Raw genomic sequence first — 26,400 nt, 5'->3', positions numbered from 1 at the left:
CTCACTAAACCATAACTGTAGACAGTTTAGTCTAGAGATAATTTTATTATAACTATTGTTCACATTTTGTATATTTTCAATACTAAACTTTTATTATACTTGTTAACTTTTTTAGAATGGTTGTTTTATCCCCATCTCACATCTTAAAACTATTTTGAAGCACTAAAGCTGGGTTTTTGTTTCATCCGCAAATGGTAAATAATGCCTGTAAATATTTTGTAGATTTTTGCTTTAAAGCAAACAGAATGCTTGGGAATGTATTTAGCCTGGCAAGAGCCACACATGCCATACTGGAGACTTCTTGGATATCCCAAGGTTTTTCTGGACAGGGTTTCACTGATTGTAGCCCTGAGAGAAAGACAAGATATCATCACAGAGCCCAGATTTAGTTCCTGCACAAAGCAGCGGGGAAGCTACCTGTTTTTCTCCTTTTCTTCCTGTTCTTTTTTTTTCTTCAAAATTTCTGCAAAATCAGGCCAAGAAAAATTTGGCTCACAAGGTCAGAAGATGTACAACTTTAAAGTAGTAGCTTCATTTTTTCAGGCAACCCATATTTCCACCAAATTTTTAGAATAGGATTATGGTGATTGGTATTAATAAAGATTGTTGGGAGTTTAATATCTCAAACTGCTCCTTTGCAAGAAGGCCTGTGAGAAGTATCCTTTTATCTCATTTGATTTTTTTTTCCTTTGCATGTAGGTTGAGGCCTTGCACAACCAACTACCTATATAAGTTATAGCATAGTGTTTGATGTGTGAAAGGTGATTATAGGAGATTTTATAGTCTAGTGGATTGAGGACTTGACTCACATTGAGAAGGTGCAGGGTTCAAGTCTTGTCAAAGCACTTGTGCCCTTCGGAAAGGCAATTGATCCAAAATGTCCTTCTCTATCCAGTTATGTGCTCAAGTATGTTAATGGGAGTCTGATAGAAAGGAGAATAATATTGTGATTAGATGGAATTTAGCATTTTTCACCAAGAATAAGCAACTTGGGTGGAATTGGAGAGGATTTGCAGTAGGAGCAGTTTGGAGTTTAGCGATCAGAATTGCAATATGTTACTGGGTGCTGTACATGTATTCACCTCAATGTGGGAGAGAGGCTCTCTGTATAATACCAATGTTTTACTGATGAATGTGAAATCATTTATTACTGTTATGTCAGTAACATCAGAATTGTTATTATTATTCTTGGTTATATAATTGTTATGATGATGATAATGATGATGATGATGATAATGATGATGATGATAATTATAATTATCATCATTATTATTGTGATTGTGATTAGCATTGGTGTTGCTGTGGTTGCCAACATGATCACATCATCATCATTATCATCATCACTATCATTGATATTTGATAGTGGGGTGTACAACTGTAAATGAGCCGTGATCTGTTAATTGTGCCTTCATCAGTTTTAATGTGTCAAGTGCATTTCTCTCAACATGGTCTCCACCCACTGTTTTCTATCTCCTTCCCCCACCCACCCGTCTGCTCCTCAGTGGTTTCAGCGATGAGGGGCGGTTCTACACGGCGGGTAGCGTGCCTCCTGTCCCGGAGCCCGTGGTCCTTCTTGAGGCCCTGGCCCGGAGTCTCAGGCTACAGTGGCAAAGGGGCCCTGGAGACATCCAGGGCTACATTCTGGAGATGGACGACGAAACAAAGGTAAGACTTGGTCTTCCAATGTCTCACATGTCACTGGACTAGGCCGAGCTGATAAGACCTGGTCTTCCCATGTCTCACTGGACTAAGCCAAGCTGATGAGACCAGGACCCCATTTCATAAAAGATGTTAGGAAAGCAACTCTTTCTGGAATGGCAACTTCCCAAAACAGCAGCCAATCAGGAAGCTGAATCCTTGTCATTACCATGACAAAGTGTCATTCCAGCAAGAGTTGCTATCATATCAACTTTTCATGAAATGGGGCCCTAGTCTTCCTATGTCTCACTGGACTAGGGAGAGCTGATAAGATTTAGTCTTCCCATTCTCACTGGACTAAACCGAAGTGAATGAGTTAGGTATGAAAGACTGTAGCATGGGGAAACATGGATGGTCTGATTGACTTGATCTCCATTTACTACCCATTGGAGTAAATTCAAAACCCACAAATAGCCTTGTCAGTCACAAAATCAGCAAATACATATGTGCATCGAAGCGTATACTCATCAGTAAGAGTCCACTCCAGTCAAGATTCTTATGGCTGTGTGTGTACTTACATTGAGATCAGTGATAAGAGCTGTACACAATGCGATACAGGGACTCTTAAATATGTCCGAACCGGGCCAGCCTTCCCACTCAGTAGTATCCCCATACTATCGGGTGTTAAGTGTTGTGGGCATGTTTATATTATTTTTTTTTGTGTGTAAAATAGTTGATTAGGCCACACTATAATAGAACCTACAGCCATTCATGCACCATAGCTTGAATTCAAGGAAATATGTCTGATGCTGTTATTTACGGCAGACATTCTATACTTCCTGTTGTTCATTCCTTGTTTTCTAAAAAAAAAATAATGATAATAGTAATAATAAAATAAATGAATATTGAGTAAGATTGTCCATTTCTAGGCCTGAAGCCACTAAGCGTGCAAACATTTTCAAGGCCTTCATCACACTTTTTAGGCTGGGTAAAATTCCAATCTTTAGTAATGGCATCAGAAGAAAAATACAAACGAGAAGAGACCTCACTAGCCAAATATTGGCTTTTTTTATTTACCACAAAAATAGATTGGCCATATTCTTATTAGACAGTAAATAGACATCTAACCATTAGTAGAAGTATGAAGAAGAATTGAGACGATAGCCATACATTATACAGCTGAAAAGGCACGCAGGACAAGCTACTAAGAATTGGTGACAAAGTAGCCATGATGAAGAAAATGGAGAGCCTAATGTTAGTGAGCCAAGATGAGCAGTCAGTCAAAGACATGCAGCCACCGGCTAACATTAAATGAGAATGATGGAAAGGTCAAGTTTGATTCAGCAGAGGCGTGTACTGTTTCGATAATAGCACTGTTATGGCATGAAAGAGGGGGAAGGGAGGGGGGCGGGGAGAGACACGCTTGGGCCTAGGGCTTCCCTCTTTACCTCCCTGCTGTATCTTGGGGCAACTAGAGGGACTGAGAGTCAGGCTAATGCATAACGCAGTGGCAATGTGTAAGAGGTTATTTTGTACTGCGACATCTCCCCCATCCTCCCCCCCCCCCCCCCCATCCTCACAATTTACCCCTTCCTGCTAGAGAGGTCACATGTGGCAGGTGACCTTTGGGGGCTTCAGGTGCACCAAACCTCCCCTCCCCCGCCCCCTTCCCATGCTGTGACATTTCCTCCTAGTGGAGACAGTGCAGAGCTGGAGTCTTAAAGGGAACCCAAACCCAAAGAGCAATGTTGATTGAGTGAAAGCAGCAACATTAGTAGAACACATCAGTGAAAGTTTGAGGGAAATCGGACAATCCATGCAAAAGTTATGGATTTTTAAAGTTTTGGTGTTGGAACCGCTGGATGAGGAGACTACTAGAAGTTATGAAGTATGTGTGGACAACAATATGAATAAAATATAAAGAAAATTCCACAAAAATTGACTTTTCTAGCATTATGAAAGAGCACTAGACTAACCGCTTTCAGAAAGCAGGGGGAATAATTGCTACCCTTAAAATATATCAGTATCAAGTTGATGGAATGTGTAATTTTCATGAAAAATTAATTTTTGTGGAATTCCTTTTATATTTTCTTTATGTTATCGTCCACACATGACGTCATGAACTCTAATAGTCTCCTTATCCAGTCATTACAACACCAAACTTTAAGAATTCATAACTTTTGCATCGATTGTCCGATTTTCCTCAAACTTTCCCTTATGTGTTCTACTATTGTTGCTGCTTTCACTCAATCCACATTTCTCTTTGGGTGTTGGTTCCCTTTAAGGCAAGTCAAGGGCTTCAGACTTAATGTGTATGAAACATGCTGATGGGCAATATCAACCTCTTGACTTTGAAGCTGTCTTATTTTAGGCTTGGTGTTACTATCTCGGGCGTGTGTAGTGATTTGTTTGACAGTGATAGATGCACAGCCTCATTTTTATGATGTCATAAATGTACATCATTCAGCCAGTGGCTACAGTGCAGCCATTGGCTGAATTCTCTACTGTACACTACGAGATAAAATTATGTTTTATAGATGAATGCTGAATCTTCACTGAATATTTCTATAAAAACCTCCTACCTTCCCACTCCTTATTTAATGGGAAGCAAAAAGTCTGTCTAGGTAGCACATCTCATTTTATATTTTTACTACGAGACAAGTGTGACCTCGTGTGGGAAAAAAAATGTGGCTGTATACTTGTACATAGGACATGATTATCTAAAGAATATGATGAAGACTTCTTTTCTGCAAGAAAAGTGGAGAGAGGTAGGAAACTTGACACATCCAGGTCAAATTTTGATGATTTCACTGAAGTGAATATCAATATGATAGATAAGAGCAACTAGATAGTACAATGTAAGTGATATAAAAAGATTAATGAGTTACTAACTCAATGCTTAGGTGGGAAAAAAAGGTAGAGAATGGAAAAAAAAAAAACTTCATCACAGAAGGCATATGAAAACATGTACATAACACTTTCAACCACTCTTGAAGGCTTGCCAATTCCAAGTGGAAAAGGATCCCCAGCAAGAGAAGTTAGAGCTGTGATGCTTGTCTTTTACATGCTTTGACCTTTGACCCAAACATTGTATTTCTCTCTTTACCTCCATCCTCTCCAGCGTTATGGCTTCCAGGTTGTGTATAGAGGGGATGAGACTACCCACTGTTGTAAAAATCTTGCCAGAAATTCAGAGTACAAGTTTAGGGTAAGTATGCACGAGTGACACAAAAATCGCTTCTGCATAAGATGTTGGTTCTCTTGTATATATTACTCCCAATCATCTTTCTCTCGTCCTCTCTTTTTCTCCCTCTCTCTCTCTCTCTCTACGTTGTCTCTCTGTCTGTTGTTTTCTCTACTTCTTCCTACATCAATTTGACTGAAAAGGGTGTTCTCAAATATTGTTGGACATGAACACTCAGTATATTTGCTTCTCAGAGTAGCCTCTTTTTCTGCATTTTGTTTATGGGTATGTTTATATATGTCAAGAGTGAGTGTATGTTGTCTCTGTGTTTGGGTTTTTCCATGTATCAATTCTGTAACAGAGTGTTTTGAATTGATGAATCTTCTTTGTTCAGAAAGTGTGTGTACACGTTTATGTAAGTGTGTGAATATGTTTCTCTGTCAGGCTGGGAGGGAGGGACCTTCTCTTTTTTATTACTTTGCTGATCTGTTAGAGATTGCTGTAGTGGGTAAAATATAGCAGTTTTCTCTAACATGTTTCCGTTGATACAGTGCACTCCTCTTATAATGAACATGGAGTTTTCATTACAATGAAGTAAAAAGTCAGGTCCCAAAATTTTCACTTATATATCTTCATATACGTCACTGTTGGCTGTAACGAAATTTTGATATAACAAAAGAAAACTGGCAGTCTAGAGGACTTTGTAATAAAGGGAGTCACCTGAGATAGGATTTTTTAGCTGAAGTGCATTCATCTAATTTTACTTACATATTCATTCTTCTCTCTATTCTGCATTTTCTATTTCGCTTCTCCCCTTGGTCATGCCCCCCAAAGTTACGTGCCTTCAATGACGAGGGAAACAGTGGGTGGAGCAGCACAGTGGCCTTCCGCACGACGCCTGATGCACCGCGAGCGCCTTCCAAGCCAAGCCTAAAGGGCAAACTCCACTCCACCGGCTTCAAGATCACATGGGGTACGGAAGTCTCCCTTTCTTGTCAGTACAGTCACCACCACATACGTGAGACAACTTTAGGGAAAGAACCTTGTCCCATGTCAGTTACTTTGTTTAATTGAAAGTAGGGGAAAAGTTTAGTCATGAAGTTTGTTACACAACGTGACTTGCGCATATTTGAATATATCACTAACAAGCTTAGACTGCCTGTGTACAATGTATGTCTGTGCCTTAATCAAAGAATGTTTCATATGCAGAGATTTTGTGACTGCTATTCAGGATATTAAAATCCAGACCTGTGTTTTTTTCATGGATTCATGCAGTTTCCTCCCTTGGTAAGATCAACTTTGTACGATGTTGTCCAGTTGGTAGGAATATCCTATGAAAAGATTATCCTAGTCGACCAAAGTTTCACTTCATTTATTAGCCAGACATTTCTTTACGGGGAAATGTTAACTGCGATATTATCCCATTCAGATCTAGTTCTTATTCATTCGAGTCTCGAGTACATCATGGCGACTGTCTCCTGTGTCCATAAAGGATGGAAGTACAAATGCACCCTTAACAGCTTTTTTGCCATTTCCCTTCTTCCACTGGGTTGCTGACTTTGCCTATCTTCACAGATTGCCATCCCAACACTGAATGGATTATTAAGGATTGCATAATCCTCTGCCTCTTTGTTTGTTTTGATTTGTGGCAGATGTTCCACTCTATTAGGTTTTCTCGTTAACCTAAAGACAAGTCTAGTTGAGGGGAGACCTAACAGCTGAGCAAGTTTGCAGCTAAATGCTCAGGAGCATAAGTCATTTACATGTGTAAAGGGCAGGTGATTAAAGGGACAATTAATGGGCAGTGTGACGTCTATGGCACAGCAGAGAGAGAGTGATTAGAGGAAAGGGCAATCGTTTTAAAAAGAGCTCATCTCGGTGGAGAATTTTTCTGTGAGCAGAATTTAAAGTAGGCATTGTTTTCACATTGAAATATAGGTGGATAGGAAGAACTTGGCTCTAATATAGTAGAGATGTGCTCCAGGGAAATCAGATAATATCTGATGGTGTCTGAGGATTTAATGGCACACAAAAATGTGTGGATTTAGTTTAGCTCATCATCAATGACACAATGACACAAACACATGAATATCACTTGTGTGTTTGTGTCATTGTACCGTGAAACAATGCATTTTGCAATATGTCAAAATTGTCACCGTCACCGTAAAAATGTTGTAATGATGTCTGCTGTAATGTACTACTATCAAGCAAGAAGTATTCACGGCATGAAACTTTTGCGAATTGGGTACCAACGGCCTTATTTGCAGCATGAAATTTTGGCGAATTGCCACTGGCGTCCAATGCCTTACAATTTAGACAAGAAATTTTTTTGTGCATTAAAATATATATTAAAATGCACATGAAAATTCCTAGTTTTACAGTACCTGTGTCTCAGACTCAGTCATGTTGAGAACACTATATAATATTTTTTTTAGGGGGGGGGGGGGGGGGGGGAGGGAGAGAAGTGTGAGTTAATGAAATACTCTGTTTATATTACACAGTCACTTGACCTCGCCAGCTTTTTTTAGATGCATGAAGGACAGTAAGTTATTTAATTTACAAATATTTATCTGGTTTTCCTCTAGTTTCAGCTTACCATCCTCTCCCCCCCCCCCCCCAAAAAAAAAAAAAAAACACACACAAAAAAAAAAAAACATTTTCCCATTAAACATTTCTCTCAATTGGTGCAATTCTCCTTGAACTCTGAGTTCTAGCAAGAACTCGCCACGTTACGTAAGCGGTAGCATGTGCAAAGCCAGCTGGGTTTGGATTTGCTGTAATCTGTTTCCCGTTGGCAATTCATTGCTGCCAGCATTTCCAAAATGGTTCAGGAGGTGAGCGTGGCTAAATCGAACTGTCATACCCCCCAAAATGGTTCCTGAGGTTTGTTTTAGAGGACATTATCCAAAGGGCTTTGACTTATCACTCCTCTATAGGGCCATTCTGTGGGAAATAATTCAATTACTGTGGCAAAATTATATTTTGATGATTGAAAAAAATAAAAAAAAACCCTGTATGCCTTGTGCTGTCATTTGAAGAAAAACTCCTACCACAGTCAATACTAGGGAATTCGTGGTAAAAAAAATTTTGACGATGATAATTAGGTAAGAAATACTAAACCCACCTATGAGGCAAAAATACTCTGTGGAGTCCTTGTTTGCGAACGGCGATGACAGAGCGGTAATTATCATTTCCAGAAATCTGACTGAACACCCAGACCACTGCGGTTCCTGCTGCAAACCTCTGTTGTCAGTGCCAAGATAATTTGCCACTTTTGTGCCAGTGACCGGCATTTCATTGGTACAGTTTAAAGGCACTATTTTCCATTTGCAGATGAAACAAAAACCCAGCTTTAGTGCTTCAAAATAGTTCAAAATTGTGAGTTACGGATAGAAACAACCAACGGAAAAATGTTAATTAGTATAATCAATGTTAAGTATTGTTAAGTATACAAAATGTTAATGATAAAGATTGTTTCTACAATAAATCATCTACAACTGTTGTTTATCGACAAAAATATGTAGTGATATCTCCTTATATTTTAGGCTTTATTGCAAATATTTATGTGGTAGGATGTTTTGTGATACAACTGATTTACACATATATGCATCAAATGTAATTACTCAGACATTTTCTAAATCACTCCTTCCAATGATAAACGATATCTTTAATTTGATACAGGCATGTTGGGGTGGGAATCTCTTTCTCTCTATTTCTCTCTCCATCTCATTTCTGTCTCCTTATCTCTCTGTCTCCTTCTCTTTCTCTTTCTCTATCTATCTATCTTTCTCGTCTGTATCTGCGTCTGATTCGGAGATAGGAATTCATCCGTGTGTCATCAGTATAACGTAATATGTGACAGCACATGTAGCTACCAGTACTTTCTCTTGATGTATAAAGCCAAACATGAAGGGCAATATGCAGAACTAAGACAAATGACTTATGACCCCAAACCTGAAATACATGGAACCATGAAAGATTATTTGTCACCTCGCAGCTTAAAGTCTCTGAAACCAGACCAATGACTGACCACTTGTACCATATGGTTTATATGTCGCCAGTGACCAGCGTGGTAATAATGGCATTTGCTCCTGCGACAACGGCTCTGGTCTTATTTTCTCCAAGGACTTGGAGTTAGGGTTAAGGATGTGATCGGGTTTTATGTTTAGTTTGATGTGAGGATTAAGATTAGGGTTAGGGTTATGTTTGTGGGTATAGAATTCATGTTTAGCGAAGCGTGCAGATATTTAATGGGAGCAATTGTCGCAGGAGCATATGTCATGGAAGCGGTAGTAATACATACAAGTGTTTATGCCTGCTTGCTAAGGGCAACTGAAAGTTGGTCAAGGCAAGTGAATGAATGGAATGTGGTCTGTTGAACTGCAAGATCCTTGTCTATATGCCCACTAGGACAAGTGGGGGCACTGCATGCACCCACAAAACATAGACATTTGTAGATCAAATTCAAATGCTGTATAGTATTCCAGGATACGTCGTGGAAGTTGCTGTTTCACCGATATATAAACTGCACCCTTATCTTCTAGCTTGATTAAGAAATATGTGTACTTGTATATGAACGTATGTTAATGTAATTAATATGCCTAAAATTACAAATGAAAATGTAATGTTCATTACTCAAAGTTGGGAATTCATAGCATATACATGTATAGCATGATCTCTTAGCACATCATATATTTATTTCTGAGACTAGCGTTTAATTTAGTGCAGATCAAGGTAAACGTGCTTCATAATGAAGATGCAGATGTAACTGCTCACAAATAGCCAATTGTTTTGTAAGCATAGTGTTCAAACTGTGTGGCCAAAGTCAATAGAGGGCAGCATAACAGGCTATATGGAAATAACACAACCTACGGTAGATAGAGTACCATTTGCTCATGCATTCTTTCAGCATATAGTGTATTATGTAATCAAAAACCCAATTGGAAGAGATAACCAATGAATCAAGTCTAAGGACAAAACTCTGCATTGAATCAGTTGGAAAAAAATATAAATAAGATTATTTCATTCATCCAAATCTTCCAATAGAAAATTATGAATGTTGGTCCAGCCTAGCAAGAGGGTACAGTTACACTGAGCATTATTGTTGATTGGCTTTAACAGTGGTTCTGCCGTGTACACAGTCCCAATGGCATAATGATTCCATGTTAGAGTGTAGTCTGGTGTGACCAGTCCCAATGGCATCATTCCATGTTAAGCCGTTGAAGACGAGTCCCAAGTATACTCAAGCTGGTGTCCATAGGAATGCCTGTTATAGCAAAATCAGTCCATCCTCAACGGGTTAAAGTATAGTCTAGTTTGACCAGTCATACAGGGCCTTGAACAAGTATCCCACGCAGCGTTCAGGGGTTCAGTCAGAGTTCAAATTTGGCTCATAATTCTGTGCCTCTCAGATATAGGGACATCATTCAGGCACACCATGTAACATATTCAGGCATACCACCTCTTACACTTCTGCTAGCTATGAAATCCCACAAAGATGATCATCTCTGGACATGGACTCATTTTTGTGGGCAGAGATTTTACTGATTCTGTTGTAAGTCTATAGCCTATAAATAATTTCTAGGGTCATCCTGTCAGCCAGATATTGTGGATGATACATTCCCACTAGGTGCTGTATTCCTCTGTACACACAGATTTTCCTGTTCTTATTTCTCTGCAGTTGTTTTGAATTTGCTTTCATGGGTTTTCTTACCTCTCATCTTTACCCTCAGATCCACCCAGGGATTGCGGAGGCTCAGAAATCACGTCGTATCTACTAGAAAAAGCTGAAGTTAGAAGTGAGTATCTCCCAGGATTTAGGAAATACAGGTCTCCCATCCCCAATCTCATCAAAGTATTTCTTTATGAAACTTGTGATGTTATATCAAGACTCAATATACATATTTATATCAAATACAAACTGTCCTTCGCCCATCAGTATCAAAACTTATCTATGACATTGGACATAGTGGCTGTAGCATCTTGCCTGTACAATGTTTAAACTTTACAAGATTTTCTGCCAAGATTTGACGCTTCAATGTCCATATCCATATCTCCTTGACAATACAGGGGATATACATCTCGCTGAGCAGCAAATGTTTTCAAATGTAGCAAATTTTAGCAAATTTTAGGATTTGGCAGGGTTCGTAAACAGTTGCAATCAAATTCACCAACAGCTTTCATTGTCGCAAAAAAAAAAAAAAAAATTCTTTTTGCAAAGAAATTTTGAACATGTTCAAAAAATTTTTTTACAAGTTGCGACAAGAAAAAGTGTTTGCGACTATGTAAACTGTTTTCAACTGTTTATGCACCCTGACGAAACTTAAGATTTGTTACATTCGCAAACATTCGGCGAGATATACCCTTACAGTGTTCGATCAATCATAAAGTAGCATTGTAACAAGAGGCCATTATTTGGGTGTGGACAGTAGTGAAGAGTTGATGAACTTTAACATGTGTTCCCTCTTCTGTTTTGTGGTATGTGTTCTGAGAGACCTTTGATCTTTGACTTCTGACCTCTGACCCCTGACTTCGGTACAATATCTACCGCCCAATCCTGTCTCTTCACCCAAAATCAGACGGTCCATTTACGCCGATATACCGCGGCTTGGAGAGGGAGCACCAGTTTGACAACCTCAAGCCCGGCTGCACGTACTATCTCCGAGTCGCATGCTCAAGTAAAGGTGGCACAAGTCCGGTAAAATACTCCTTCATGTGTCTCGTTAATTGTTCCATTAGGTCAACAGGTAGTCCTGTCGCAGAAATTGTCATGGTTTCATAAAATTGGCAACTCTGAATGTGCACAAAACCAGAAAAATGGATTTGAAAAATCGCTTAATGTGGTCACCTAATAATATGTTCCCAATTTATGAATCAGGCATAAATTTAGCAATTTTAGATGCTTCTGATTTTCAGCAACCGAAATGCACAAATGTTAAATGATGAAAATAGAGCTAAAATGAGAGGGAATTCTTTTTTATTCTACCATTTTTTAAATTTAAAATCTGATCCATTGGTTCTACTCACTTCTTTCACTTCCAGAATTTGTTTATTGCATGCTTAGGTTTAGTATGCCATGTACTTTAGTTTGCCATTCACCAAAACAGCACACAAAACAAAACAAAAAGAATCAAAGGACTGCTCCAGAAATATAGTAGACTGTTTTGAGAAAAATTGTGGAGGATTTCTGTATGAATTAAAGAAATGTGAGACTGGATGAAGTTATGTCGCTTTGACCCCCTCTTTTCATGACTATGTCTACCCTCTTTTCAGAGTTCCGACGTCCTGAGCATAACAACGCTTCCCATAGTTCCTGGCCAGAGCCACCCGCCGAGGGTCCACGGTAGGCCCAAGGCCACATCAGTGAATCTCAGATGGGGTGAGTACGCACTGACATCACGTTTCAAGAAGAAGTTTCCTCGACATATATCATTGCTGGGGTGACAAGACCTCGTATCTCAAATTTTGGTGAAAATTATATTCAAGGATTAATGGTCAGATAATCAGTTAAGTCCAGTCCAAATCCTAGCTGTCTTATCTCAAATATGAAGCCACCACGGCATGTCAAAGGGAAGACTATCCCATTTGACATACACATAGTGCATTGGCTGTCATATTTTTTAGCTCTCCAGAACATTCGACATTCGACTTGTTTTGGAGAAACTAGGTCAAGTGCCCTGTGGACATCCTACCAAAATCAAATTTTAGTGAAACTCTAATTTTCTTTCTCTCTTTATTATTTCACTACTGTGACATCACTTCAGGGGGGGGGGGGGGGGGGGGGGGGCACACTAATAATTAAGAAGAAGTTTTTTTTTTTTTTATTGATAGTCCTTTTTTCCTCAGAGTTGCCTTTTGGTTGGTTTTCATCAGTAAAAATCATGCAGTGTTAGTATTTTCAGATTAAGAGCAGAAATTTTATTTAGCTGAATGTGCTAGATTGAACTACCCATGTTCATAATTATAGGAGGAGAAAGATATGCTTTGTATGTCAAAAAGACCTCATGGTGTAATTAGTGATGCTTCACCCTACAGCCCCCTTCCCCTTCCCAATTTGAGAATAGCAGAGCAATCACTTGAAAAGTTCTGTGGTCTTTTCTGAGTCACCTGTTACTGCCCTTCAGTGTATGGTTATTATCAATTGTGTTGTCCGAGTTGGTAGGTAAATTTGTGTCTCTATGTGAGTAGTTCCTGTTGCTGCTCAAGAGATTCTGAATTGTGCCTCACCCCTAACACCAGCCCCCTCTAATATTTTGAGTGAAAATTTCCTCATACATGTACCTATTTCTGAATTCCGTGACTGGAGAATGATTAATGAAACCTTCAGTGAAAGTTGGGAGAGTACAAGGCAATCCAGTCGATTGTTAGGAATTATTATAGAGACTATAAAGTTTTGGTTTATAGTTCCGTGTGTCACCCTCATGAGAACTTTACAACAATTTGTGATGTCAGAGGAGCAAGGAAAGGAATTTGACAAAAATTTTTTTTTTTTAAGGACATCAACAGGCCAGTTAACATGATGATTCTTCTGGAAGGCATGGAGATTTCTTGCCTTAACATATCTCCTTTACAGCTCAAGGGAATGTGTTGAGAATTTGACTTGTTGAATACCTGTCTTTTTCTCCATATGTCTTTGCAATAAATTCATGTATACACATATGTGGTTGGGGAAACTTCCACTCAAAAATTTCCTGTCAAGTGAAGTTTTTCTCTGCCTTCTTTTTTTCTACCTGCCCAGGCATGCCAGACTACAATGGCGGCGCTCCCATCACTGAGTTTTCCATCGAAATGACTGCAGCTGACAGCATGCCCACGGAGGTCCATCGGGCATCGGCCGAGATCACCGAGTGTCCAGTCGGGGGACTGCTGCCAGGAAGGGTATACGACTTCCGGCTACGGTCGAGCAACAGAGTAGGGGTAAGGACAATCCCTCCTCCCTGATTTTGCCCTACATCCTCCGTCTTCATAAATACTCTATTTGTAGACTGGATGGAAAGAAAAAAAAATATCAAGCTACATCGACACCAGTAGCAACTACTCACATGTATTACAATTTTGCAATGCAGATTGAAAAGGAATTCAGATTTATTTTTATGAGTTAGTAAATGACTGTTATCATTAAAGGGAACACAAACCCAAAGAGCAATGTGGATTGAGTAAAAGCAGTAACATTAGTAGAACACATCAGTGAAAGTTTGAGGAAAATTGGACAATCGATGCAAAAGTTATGAATTTTTAAAGTTTTGGTGTTGGAACCGCTGGATGAGGAGACTACTAGAGGTTATGACGTATGAGAGGACCACAATATAAAGAAAATATAAAAGGAATTCCACAAAAATTCACTTTTCTAGCAAAATGAAAGAGTTCTTTACTAACCGCTTTCAGAAAGCAGGGGGAATAAGTGCTACCCCTAACATATGTCAGTATCAAGTTGATGGAATGTGTAATTTTCATGAAAAATGAATTTTCATTGAATTCCCTTTTTATTTTCTTTATATTGTAGTCCACTCATACGTCATAACCTCTAGTAGTCTCCTTACCCAGCAGTTGCAACACCAAAACTTTAAAAATCGATTGCCCGATTTTCCTCAAATTTTCACTGATGTGTTCTACTAATATTACTACTTTCACTCAATCCACATTACTCTTTGGGTTTACTTTCCCTTTAAGTTGCAATTTTTTTAAGTTTAAGAAAAAATGTGAGAATAAGCATAATTTCAAGAGTGTATGCAGAAGATACCAGTTTCCTTCTTCAGTCAAAATATACACAGATCTCACACAGCCCCCCATAACTCAGAACACTGCAGCATACATTGAGAAGAAGAATTCAGTTGCGTTCAGTGATAATATCGGGTATTTGAGTTGAAAGACACGCACATCTGAAACATTCATCTTAGTAGTTTGAATGCGTTGCCTTCGTCATAATTGGGTAGTCCTGTTGAATCGTGATCGATATTTGAAAGGATAAGTATAGTCAGATCAATGCAGGCTTGGTAGTTAAGGGTGCCTTGTAGCATACTGCCTCGTGCACATATGTTATACTTAACTTGAAGAATGTTGGAAACTTTGCTCAGAATTGAATGCACTCCATGCACCATGCTTACATTTCCTCACGGCCGAAATGGTAAGAGTGATTGGACTTGACGCGCCTGTCTGCTGTGTCCCTTGTATGTCTGTCTGTCTGTGTAAAGAGCAGTTGGAATGCGAGGTGAAGGAGGGCCCCCAGCGTGGGCTAACTATGTCTGGAGGTCACGCATATTTCCTGTCCCTCAAAGGGGGATTTCCCTTCTGCTGCTACTAGTTGTCACCTTTCAGACCCCATCTTTCCATTTTTCAATCATGCCATGTTTAAATGCATGATTATTTATTGTTGGTGCCTGACCACGAAAAAAAAAAAAAAAAGTGCGCAAGTATTTTGACATCATGACATGTGGCGTGGAAGAGGTTGTCATCTGACCGTCAGATCTTATGATTTGATGTCACTGTTACTTCTTTCTCAATTCCATGGTTACTCTGTGTCACACAGAAAAATGTTACAGCAGCACAACCGATTGTGTGTTCAGAAATACTGACTTAAGAGATGGTCATATAAATGATGATCAAATTTTGATAACTTATTCACAAAGATACATTTTTCCTGCATGCCTTATAGTGTCAGAGTTTTGAACCAAACGACCAAACAGATTTGCCATTTTCTTCATTTTTTTTCTACAAATAGTTTATACCATCCTACGATTACAAACATGCTAGTATTACAAGACTAGAGGGTCTGGTATGTTCTTGCTTCTGACAGATGAGAATACAGCAGGAAAATTCATGCATTCTGAATTCCAGTTAGTGGGAGGTAATTGCAACACATGAAGAAAGAAAAACAGTTGGAACAAGCCAGAAGAATCTCGCTGCAAGCCAAGACCCCAGTGGCAAAGTCGCAGCCTTGTTTTGACAAAGTGATGCAACCACAAGACTTTTATAATGTACAGGTCGCCAAGGAATCAACGTATTAGTATTTCAAGCAGCTCTTTAGGTGAGGGGATCACCATGACAGCAGACTTTGTTGTTTTTCTGTCAGAAGCATTGCCAATACAAGTCGTTAACTGCCATTCGTTGCTATGAGCTGGGTGAATCATTTCATGAATTTTAGGAACAACAGAAAATTAAGGAGGGATGTAAGGTTTTCTTGACGAGTCAGATCATTTGGATGGCAAATTCCTGCAGGTTCTTTGAAAGAAGCAACAAGAGCGATATAAGAATCAAGCCACAGCAATTTTTTTTTTTTTTTTTTTGAGGGGAAGGTGGGGAGGGGATGTACAAGTTTATGAGGCACCTTGCCTTAGTGCTGGCATATTGTGCCTGAAGGAGCATGTTTGTGTCTTAATTTGTGAAGTTGTAGCAAGGGATGGCAGCTTGCCAACTCTGGAATGTGGGGGCGAAGTTGATTTCATCGAGAGTGTATCTGTTTAGTATATTTTGATTATGATGAGAGAGCCATAACATTCACTGTTCTCTAAAAGATTTCCATCCCCATACATCAATAGCTACCTACCCTCTCTGGAGTCTAATTCAGATGTCAGTTCGATTTTAGAAAAAAAAAAAAAAAAATCTCCCTTCCTGTAACAGAAGTGAAATAATGACAAAGGAAAAAGAACTGATTGTGAAATTTGAAAGGAATTTCTCGTCTCTCACCCTTCCTGTTTTTACATGTTTCCATTCAGCTGATTTTATGGTCAAAGTGGGACAGATTGAGGCTAATGTGCCAACATTTCATTGTTCAGAGGAGTTGAGGGGAAGGGAGGGGTGGGTTGGGGTGAACTGGCCTGACATAAGATAAACCCAGCGGGTGTTATTGTAACAAAGGGGAGTTGTTTGTTCCTGTCTTGGCATTGGTGCGATGGTGTCCCCCATGCGCTAGCTAACTTTATTTATTGAAACTTCCTACCTCACAGCAACCTCTCGATCCGTTGGGAATTTTGCTGGGACGTTGCTAGGACTTCCCGCAAAGAATTCCAGCTGGCATAATTTCACAAACATTTACCATTGCATGCCAAACAACATAACTGTGTTCCCTTGCCTGGCTCGAGCACACATGTATCTCTGCAAGTCCTGTCCAGAACACATGGCAATACTGCACTTTGTATTTTCAAGATATTTTGAGGAGTCATTCAAGTATAGGGATTGGCTATTAGAGAATTAATCCTCTAGCAGCTGAAGATTTTGTACATAATAACCTATTCCTTGGAAGGTACAGCAATATTGCGCTCATTTTGACAACTCTCTAAATTATGCAAAATAGATCACTGCATGCTTATTGTCTATTATTATTTATATTTATTAGAAAGCCTACAAAGACAACCAAGAGATGTGTGTGTCACAAATAATTCTGGCATACTTTTGTTGACCTATGACCTCTTTCAAATTACATAATTATATATTCTGTTTGAAAACAATGAACATAGTAAAGCATAAAACTATAAAAAAGCTGACGGGCAGTTTTGGGCGGTTAAAGGAATAATCTGACAGGCGGCTTTGGACGGTTCAGTTAGTATGGGGTTAATGTCTCACATATGGAGTTAACTAGGAGGAGAATATGGGTTGGGGTCAATATGTCACTCATCATTTAGTCGCCTTGCTTTGGACAAAGAAAAGATATATTTCCACTTGCCATAGGCGTACACACAGGGTTAGATGATGTCATTATCATAGAGATGCACAACAAAGCAATGTCTTTATACTGGATTGGGCTGAAAAGTGAGTCAAACTAGGATCTTTGTGTATCAAGTTTGTTTGTTGTTGGGTTTTTTTTTTCAAATTTGATATTGTTACTACCTAACAGCCCAATGTCAGCTGAAGTTGATCATTTGACAAACTTTGTGATGGAAGGTGTGCTTGTGTAAACATATTACCAGTGTTTGTGTAAATTTGAATTTTTCAGAAATTGAGTGTACTTGATGACAGTTCTGTGCCAGAAATAATGTGCCACTGAGCATTACAAATAATGAGATATTTTTCCTCTTTTGATTCCAAAACTTGAAAATGCTGTTTTCTCAAAATATTTGTTTCTCCTGATGTTTAGACAGTATCAACTGCACAATGCAGAGCGAGAAACTCATAATATTTCAGTCAAAGTTGATTTAATAAAGAATTTATTTCAATTGTTAATAAATATATAACTGGTATTATAGATTGAGCTTTTATATCTGCAATAATGGCCGAGCCCTCCGATAGAACAGCGGCAACACTGAAGAGGCTACCCTGGATAAAGAAGACTTCATCACAATCATTTTTTTGCTATTGTTATAATTATTGTCATTATTATCATTATTATCATTATTATTATTGTTGTTGTTCTTCTTCTTCTTCTTCTTCTTGTTAGTAGTAGTATTATTATTATTGTTATTATTATTATTGTTATTATTATTATTATTATTATTTATTATTATCATTATTATTGTCATCATCATCATCATCAAAATTGTTATCATCATCACCATCATCATTATTGTGAAGGATGATAACACTAAGCTCATTGTGCTCTCTCTCTCACTCTCTCTCTCATACAGTATGGTCCCTACTCTGAACCACTCCGAGTCAGCACGGGGGCGGGGCCGCCTGACGCTCCCACGGACCTGTCAGCAACGTGCGTCACGACGTCTGTGGTGACGCTGAGCTGGCAGAAGCCCTGCTGCAACGGTGCAGACATCACCGAATATCGGGTGGAGAAGGCGTCAGAAAATGGCACTTTCTCATTAGTGAGTTGGGCTTAACTCTACTTCTTTTCTGCTCCTTCGGTGTGTGTTTGTGTGTGTTTGTGTGTGTGTGCTGTTGATTAAAGTATGATGACATAATGAACCATTCTATGAATCACCTTTTGACAGTATATATATATATTTTTTAAAGCTTATTCTCAATTACTGTTGCATATTGTGCTTTGTATGAAGCATTTGTGTGAGTGTGTGTCTTGTTTGGGTGTTTTGTTTAATTCTTGGAAAAGGAAAATTTTTTCAGGAACTTAGTCAGTCCAGTTGCTTCTGGAATGTTCTTGATCGTGTCAGCAAGCACAAATTTGACATTTAATATTTGAAAAGGAAGAAAAAATAACTTGCAGAAGGCTATGAGTGAGATATCTACACAATTTAGACATGGGTACATGATACCGTGAATTATAGGTGGAATGCTTCACATACAAGGAATATTCATGATATTTTTCATTAACTTTGATTTCAGCTTTACAGGATTTTCTGGTCTTAACTTTTCCCACCCTTGTCTTGGATGTCTTTTTTCCTGAGATTATGAATATGTAGTTACATCACTGTGAATTATATCTTTAATTATACCCCCGCCAAACGAAGTTTGAAGGGGGTATATAGGAATCAGCGGACGGTCGGGCGGTCGGGCGGTCGGGCGGTCGGTCGGGCGGTCGGTCCGTTGCAAATCTTGCGTCGCGAACTACTTCCTCAGTTTTCAACCGATTCCCATAAAACTTGGCACAGATGTGTGCCTTGGGTTGTAGATGTGCAAGACGTATTTTTTGACAGTACCCAAAAGTACGTTGCCATGGTAACGGCATATTATGGGCAAAAATGGGTACAAATCTTGCGTCGCGAACTCCTCCCACAGTTTTTGATCAATTTTTATGAAATTAGGTACAGATGTTCATCTGAATATGTTAATGTGCAAGACACATATTTCCGCAGTGGCAAAAAGTGCGTTGCCATGGTAACGGCATGTTATTGGTAAAATATAGGGCAAAATGCTTCATGGCAAAACTGCTTCATCAGTGTGCTTCCAATTCTCATGGAATTCATATTGAATGTTTGTCTTAGGATATAGGTCAGCATGACACATTTCTTGACAGTGACAAAAAGTATGTTGCCATGGTAACAGCTCACATATTATGAGCCAAAATGATGGAAAATTTTGTGTTGCAAACTACTTCCTCAGTTTTTGCCCAATTTCCATGAAACTTGGTACAGATGTGTGCCTTTGGTTGTAGATGTGCAAGACGCATTTTTTGACAGTACCCGAAAGTACGTTGCCATGGTAACGACATATTAATGGTAGAAGATCAAGGAAAGATCTTGCAGATTTAACTACTTCCTCAGTTTTTTGACCAAAGCTTACGAAATGTGGCACACACCTTGATCTTGGTGGGAAGATGTGGAAGACATATTTTTCGGACGTGTCGGAAGCTGCGTTGCCATGGTAACGGCATATAAATGGCAGAAGATCAAGGAACGATCTTGCAGATTGAACTACTTCCTCTGTATTCGACTGAAGCTCATGAAATGTGGCACACACATTGGTCTTGGTGGGAAGATGTGCAAGACATATTTTTTGGACATGTTGGAAGCTGCGTTGCCATGGTAACGGCATATTAATGGTGGAAGATTAAGGAAAGATCTTGTGGATTGAACTACTTCCTCAGTTTTTGACAAAAGCTTATGAAATGTGGCACACACAATAGTCTTGGTGGGAAGATGTGCAAGACATATTTTTCGGACGTGTCGGAAGCTGCGTTGCCATGGTAACGGCATTTAAATGGCAGAAGATCAAGGAAAGATCATTCCTTGGGTAAGACTGTCGTCACGGGGCGGGGGTATTAATCACCTTAAGTGATATTTCTAGTTTTTTTTAAATTTGTATGTAACTTTGTAAGCTCAAAATTTCCACTTTGTGTTTGTCCACCAATCTCTTGCCTCAAACCACCAGGCGTACAGTGGCTCTGCCACGACGTGTGAAATCCGGGCCCTCCAGCCAGCGACTTACTATTACCTTCGGGTCCAGGCCCTGAACTCAGCGGGCCACGGGCCCTTCAGTGTGGTGGCCACGTGCCAGACGCTGCCCTCGTCGCCGGAGGCCGTGCCCTCGCTGCGCGTCGTCTCCTCCACGTCGGACTCGCTGCTGATCCAGTGGGCGGAGCCCGAGGACTGCGGCTCGGAGATCATCGCTTACAACCTGGACATCGGAGAGGGCCAGCCCGTCTTTGTAGAGGGCAACGTCACCCAGTACTGTGTAGACCAGCTTGAGCCGGACACCAGATATAAGTATGTTTTACCCCTGCCTTCCTAGATTCTAGTATCATTCTTGTATTCTTTAAAGAGGAAATCCACTCCAAATATAAGTTAGTCTGATAAAAAAAGATTAAAATCTTATGAGATCAACGGTAAAAATTTGACTGAAATCAAATGAAAAATAAGGAAGTTATGACATTTTGAAGTTTTGCTAATTTCTGCAAAACAGTTCTTGTACAGTGGATATGAATATGCAAATGAGTGAGCTAACATGTCATACCCTCACAAGTTTCCATTGATCGTGTACAAGAAAATGACAAAAATTCAATGTTTCTGTCATTGAAATCTGAAACATGATGTTATTCCTTTTTGAATAATTTCAGAATAGTGATCAGTTTGATATATGAGGATTTGAGCCTCGGTTATAATTGCGTTTGAATGAAAAACTGGAAATTTCAAAATGTTATGTACAAAGTGTGTCGTACAGTGTAAGTTGTGAGGGAATAACTTTCTCAATTTGCCATTTGCATATTCATATTGACTGTTCAAGAACTGTTTCCCCAAAAATAGTGAAACTTCAAAATGTTATAACTTCCTTATTTTTCATCCGATTTTGATCAAATTTATACCGTTGAACTCGTAATATTTTACTCTTTCTTATCAGACAAACTTCTATTTGGCCTGGATTTCCCATTTAACACATCAGGTCCTGGAAGCCACCTGCCTAGTTTGATGCTGCCTCTCTTTGTGTTTTAATTTTCATTGTTCCTTCTGAGTGTTTCGTAAGGTAGAGTTAAGAAATCTGATTCCTTTACACCTTATGTTTATAGATGATGATTTTTTTTTCCATAGCTAAATTGTAAAAAGTCCTCATGTTATTGCTGAATTAATAATTGATTCTTGAACTGATAACATATTGCAGAAAATGAAAGTTCCTGTTTCGCTTTCAGATTGGTAAATGTTTTATAGATCCCTAACCAGATTCATCTAAATCACTGTCCTCATATAAGATATGTAGTGAATTTTTGAGATACCAGTTCATATAAGCAAGATGATAATGTAGCAAAGATTATCTTATGGCTTGATGCATTAAAATGTCATGTGCACTCCCCACACCCCTCACACACTTGTATCTATTTCAGGACCTCCTTCAGGCTTCCCTTTCCTAGATAACACACTTTTTTTTTCAGACTCTTGTAGAATGGCAGCCAACAAAGGAGAATTGTTATCATGACACTTTTTGGTGTTGCTTTTGGTGTCTCTGTATATTTAGTAGGAGCAAAAGCACAAGCAGAAGTAGCAGCTGAATTTAAATATCATCACCTCCATTTGTGGCATCGGCGGCATTCTCATGATTTCCTGTACCTTCTGTATTAGTTTCATAGAAAATAAATACATGCCTATACTGTATAAGCTGTTATTTTCGCGTACAGATATTTTCACGAATGAGGTCATGGACACTTTCGCGGGATGTTGTTTCGCGATGTGACACCGAGGCTATCGTAAGGCCACTATTAGCCTAGTGTACGGCGATATTTTCGCGTGTTGTTAAATTTGCGGTCCAGCCGTGATTCGCGAAATTCGCGAAAATTAAACCCTCGCGAAAATAACAGCATATACAGTATTAATTCTTCTTTGAGTGTTCCATTGATGCGAACTAATCCTCACTGGTTGTAATCTTGCCTTCATCCATAGAATACGAGTGCAGGCACTAAACAGCATCGGTGAGGGACCATACAGTGCTGTTCTGAAGGCGATCACCAGGGCCCTCCCGCCCTCGCCGCCCCGTCTCGAGTGCGCCCTCTACAGCCATCAGTCCCTCAAGCTGAAGTGGGGGGACCTCAATCGGGCTGTGGGTGATGCCAAGTCACTCAACTTCACCTTGGAGATGGAGGACAAGCGAGGGCGGTAAGCAGCCAAAAATTTCTTGAATTTTTCTTCATCTCCATTAGCACATCCTGCATCAGTCCATCATGGATGTACAACATTTTTAGTAGTCCTATGCATTGGCATTTTCAACTTGTATGTGGAATCATTGTGATTTCTTTGTGTTGCTGCTTGACAAAAACATACTTAAATGAAAGCAAGATATTATTCAGAGGGATGAAGGTTCAGGTGTAAGTTTCTTCAGTTTGTCTCCCTCTACAAATGAAATTTGTTAAAATCGCAACTGCTGATCTGTAAACATACTTCTCAGCTCCTTTATTTCATTTTTGTACATTCTAAAAGTAGCCTTCGTTCAAGGCTTTTGGATCATAAGGTAGTGCACTTCCAGTATTACAGTGAAAAAAATGTCATGTCGGCTTTTAGAAAAATACAGTCAACTCTGCGTAAGTCGATCTTGATGGGGCTGATCTACATACATTAACTTAGGCAATATTCGACTTCTGTATATACATGGGATATTTTGTAAATATAAAATTGGGACTTTCAATTTTCATTGACTTAGCCAATTATTTGACATACTGTATACGCCATATATATAGCAAGTCTACAATTTTTCGCGTATCGGGACTTCTTGACAATTTTGTGAGTGGTTGAATTTGGGATATTTGGAGCGGAGTACTGAATGGAGAAATGTATGTGTGCTCATCACATTCATGTCATGATCAGAGATGATATTTTTGTGTTTTCTTAAATTTGTGAATAGTACCCGACTCGCGAAATTCACAAAAACAAAAACCTCGCAAAATGTTTGCCGTATATACAATTGTAGTATGTGCCATAGACTTACATAGAGTTGACTGTATATGATGTTGCATCAAGCCAGCCATTGAGGATGCTCAAATTTGACCTGTGTATCATGGTTTACAGGTTTGTCGTGGTCTACTCCGGCATTAACGTCAGTCACAAAGTGACACGGCTGAGCGAAAGCACGGCGTACAAGTTTCGAATACTTGCCAGCAACGAGGCGGGCACGGGTCCCTACTCTGAGGAGTTTGTCTTCGTCACAACCAAAGCCCCTCCCGTCACTCTCAAAGGTATGAAACATACTTTGAATTAGCAAGTTTGGACAGAGGCGATCCATCTTTCTGAGTCCATTTATACTCGTGTCAGTGAAAAGAGAAGAGACAGATACAGACAGAGGTTAGACAGACTGATGTGCTAAACTGTGGGATTTGCGAGATAACATACATGTATTCTATTTACCGACACTCCTGGAATGCTGACTTTTTGGGAATGTTTTCAAAGTATGACTGGTGCTAGAAATGTAGAAAGGGGGAGCCGATCTTGAATATACCCTCAGATTATTCATCACTGAGATCTCGATGCTTTCCCAGGTTCATGTATGTGTACACTGAGATAAGAAATTTGCGGAAATCATCCGATGGGTAGTGAGAATTACACCAGCTTCCAGAGACTGGGTGAAATTAGTACCTTCATCGTATCCCAAATCTTTATGTGACTGGTTCTCTATCTAACAAGATGACTGAGGATCAGTATCACAGACAAGCATTGGATCTACATGTAGAATCAGTTTATTTTGGAGGGTAAGCAAATAACTTGACCATCCCCACTGCACAATACATCACATCACATCAAATTTGCCAAGTCTCCATCAGTTTGGAAGAGGCACCCTGAAAAATTAACGATCACTTCTTCTCTTGACAAGACAGTGCAGAAGATATCCCTGATTTTGGAATTCTTTATGCCAATTGAGATGCATGTAACACACAAGATTCTCCCTGATTGCTCTTTAGAATCTTCCCAAGAGCAACCTTCCTGTAGAACCTTCCCAATTGTTTTTGCTTTGTTTTGTATTGTTTTTTTGAGTGTTGGCAGTCCCATATCAAATCTTCAGCACCATCAAATATCCATACCTTTTTCCCTGCCTCAAATCTCAAATACGTGCAACCAACCACAGGTCCATTGGTGGAGCCAGCCGAGTCCGAAGATTCTTGCCAAATATCATGGTCTGAGGCCACGCTGCACCAGCAGGACGATCTCATGATCTACCAGTGCCAGCACCAGCGAGTCCGGGACGGGGATACCAGAGTGGTAGGTCCAAAGTCTCAAATTCTCCCCAACACATATACATTGTATGTGAACATAATTATTTCATCGCAAGCGTTTGGATCCATACGCTGACTGTACATTACATACGGTTGAATGTGGTCACACTTTTGATGTCGACTAGTGCACTTCCATTAATTCGGGGTTACTGTGCAGCAGGCACAGGCAGAGCGTATATATGCATTAATCACATCTAATTTTCCCCCTTTTTTCATGACTAAAAAGAATCCACATCATCACCTCAACTTCTTTATGTCCTTGCTCTCTTCCCGCAACTAGAAGTTTGTTGGAGTAGTTTGTAGTCAATTCTCTCATTTCATTGTGACATTATCAGTTGGCTGGATACAAATTGAGAAAAACTCCTACAATGTTTGATGATGTCCTTATTATTTAATTTATTTTTCCTCATGAGAAACTAGATTCCGTTTCGTATTGATTTACTGTCAATAAACCGAGAAATGAGAGTGTCAACCCTGCATGATGTGCTTTCATCCTAGATCCACCGGGGCTCCGAGACCTGCTACAAAGTGGACCACCTTGAGCTGAACACGGAGCACCGCTTCCGCGTGCAGGCCATCCGCGTGCCCAGCGACGGCTCGCCCGAGCTCCAGGGCATCTACAGCTCATGGACCACGTGGACGACGAGCTCGCCGGACGAAGAGGAAGAAGCGCCGCTGACGGAGGTGGACGGCGAGGGGGTGATGGACACGGAGAAGAAGTCATGGGGGGACAGTCAGCTGGCCGTTATCATCATGTTCTGCATCTTTGTCATAGCGATCCTCATAGCTGTGCTACTGCAGTGGTATGTGGGCTCGTAACACCTCCCTTGAAGGCTGGTCATGCACTTGTCCTTGAGGATGTGCTTGAGGATGTGCTTCTTGCTCCACTCCACATAGCTGCCACGCCCTTCTACCAACACACAAACACACAAACATACACTCTAAAATACAAACAAACAAAGAGACCAATGAAAGAAGTGGAAAGAGAAAATGTCATATCGCTATCCTGTCTTTTTCTTTCTTTCCGTAGATGCTCCAAAATATGGTTGTTATCGAATGAAGAAACAACTAGAGATATAAAAGAGAGTTCTGCTGGTCATATTTGTTTGAAATCATTTGCTTCAACCACTTTCAGTCCATGAATGTATGCTAGCTAGGTCTCAAGGGATCTGTGAAGCTTGGACGTAGTTTGATGTCAATAAGAAGGCATTTACATTTCAGTCACCGAATGACATTTGTTGATAAGCAACTGAAGCAAGGGAACTCTTTGTTGATGCCTCTGCAACGAAGGATGCCAGAGGCACTGTCTCTTCTCCCTCATGCTGGGGACTCTCGCAGGGGTCATTTACACCTGGAGTAAATTTAACAGTGGGACCACAAACCTATGTGAGAAATGAAGTTGCATGTTGCCACACAATAATGAACCAGAGTCTTGAGTAAAGGAGCGTACTGCTGTGTGCAGGCAGCATGGCTCAGGCAGTGTTGGGAGATTTCCCTCTCTTTTGGTCGGTCTACATGGTATTCAGCCACACTCATCATACTTTGGAGTGATGCAGTG

General features: G+C 39.8%; 1 protein-coding gene across 1 annotated transcript in view; it reads left to right on the top strand.

Moving 5' to 3' along the window:
- The window catches only part of LOC139710018 (fibronectin type-III domain-containing protein 3A-like), a gene marked incomplete at its 5' end in the record, with an annotated part of 33,810 nt that extends 7,947 nt beyond the window's left edge, over nt 1-25,863 (top strand). Inside the window, 13 exons of the mRNA XM_071621969.1 lie at nt 1,503-1,665; nt 4,760-4,846; nt 5,657-5,795; nt 10,555-10,620; nt 11,401-11,519; nt 12,095-12,200; nt 13,560-13,738; nt 18,379-18,567; nt 20,528-20,862; nt 22,525-22,737; nt 23,644-23,810; nt 24,695-24,828; nt 25,341-25,863. Coding sequence (XP_071478070.1) covers nt 1,503-1,665; nt 4,760-4,846; nt 5,657-5,795; nt 10,555-10,620; nt 11,401-11,519; nt 12,095-12,200; nt 13,560-13,738; nt 18,379-18,567; nt 20,528-20,862; nt 22,525-22,737; nt 23,644-23,810; nt 24,695-24,828; nt 25,341-25,661 — 2,218 coding nt within the window. The remainder of the gene's footprint in view (nt 1-1,502; nt 1,666-4,759; nt 4,847-5,656; nt 5,796-10,554; nt 10,621-11,400; nt 11,520-12,094; nt 12,201-13,559; nt 13,739-18,378; nt 18,568-20,527; nt 20,863-22,524; nt 22,738-23,643; nt 23,811-24,694; nt 24,829-25,340) is intronic.
- Between the last annotated feature and the right edge of the window lie 537 nt (nt 25,864-26,400).

The sequence above is a fragment of the Diadema antillarum genome, unplaced genomic scaffold (genome assembly GCF_040938485.1).
Source record: "Diadema antillarum isolate AM-2024a unplaced genomic scaffold, OU_Dant_1.0 seq00001492_RagTag, whole genome shotgun sequence".
Classification (NCBI taxonomy): Eukaryota; Metazoa; Echinodermata; class Echinoidea; order Diadematoida; family Diadematidae; genus Diadema; species Diadema antillarum.
Note: the sequence above shows the minus strand (reverse complement) of the source record. Positions and strands in the feature narration are given on the sequence as shown.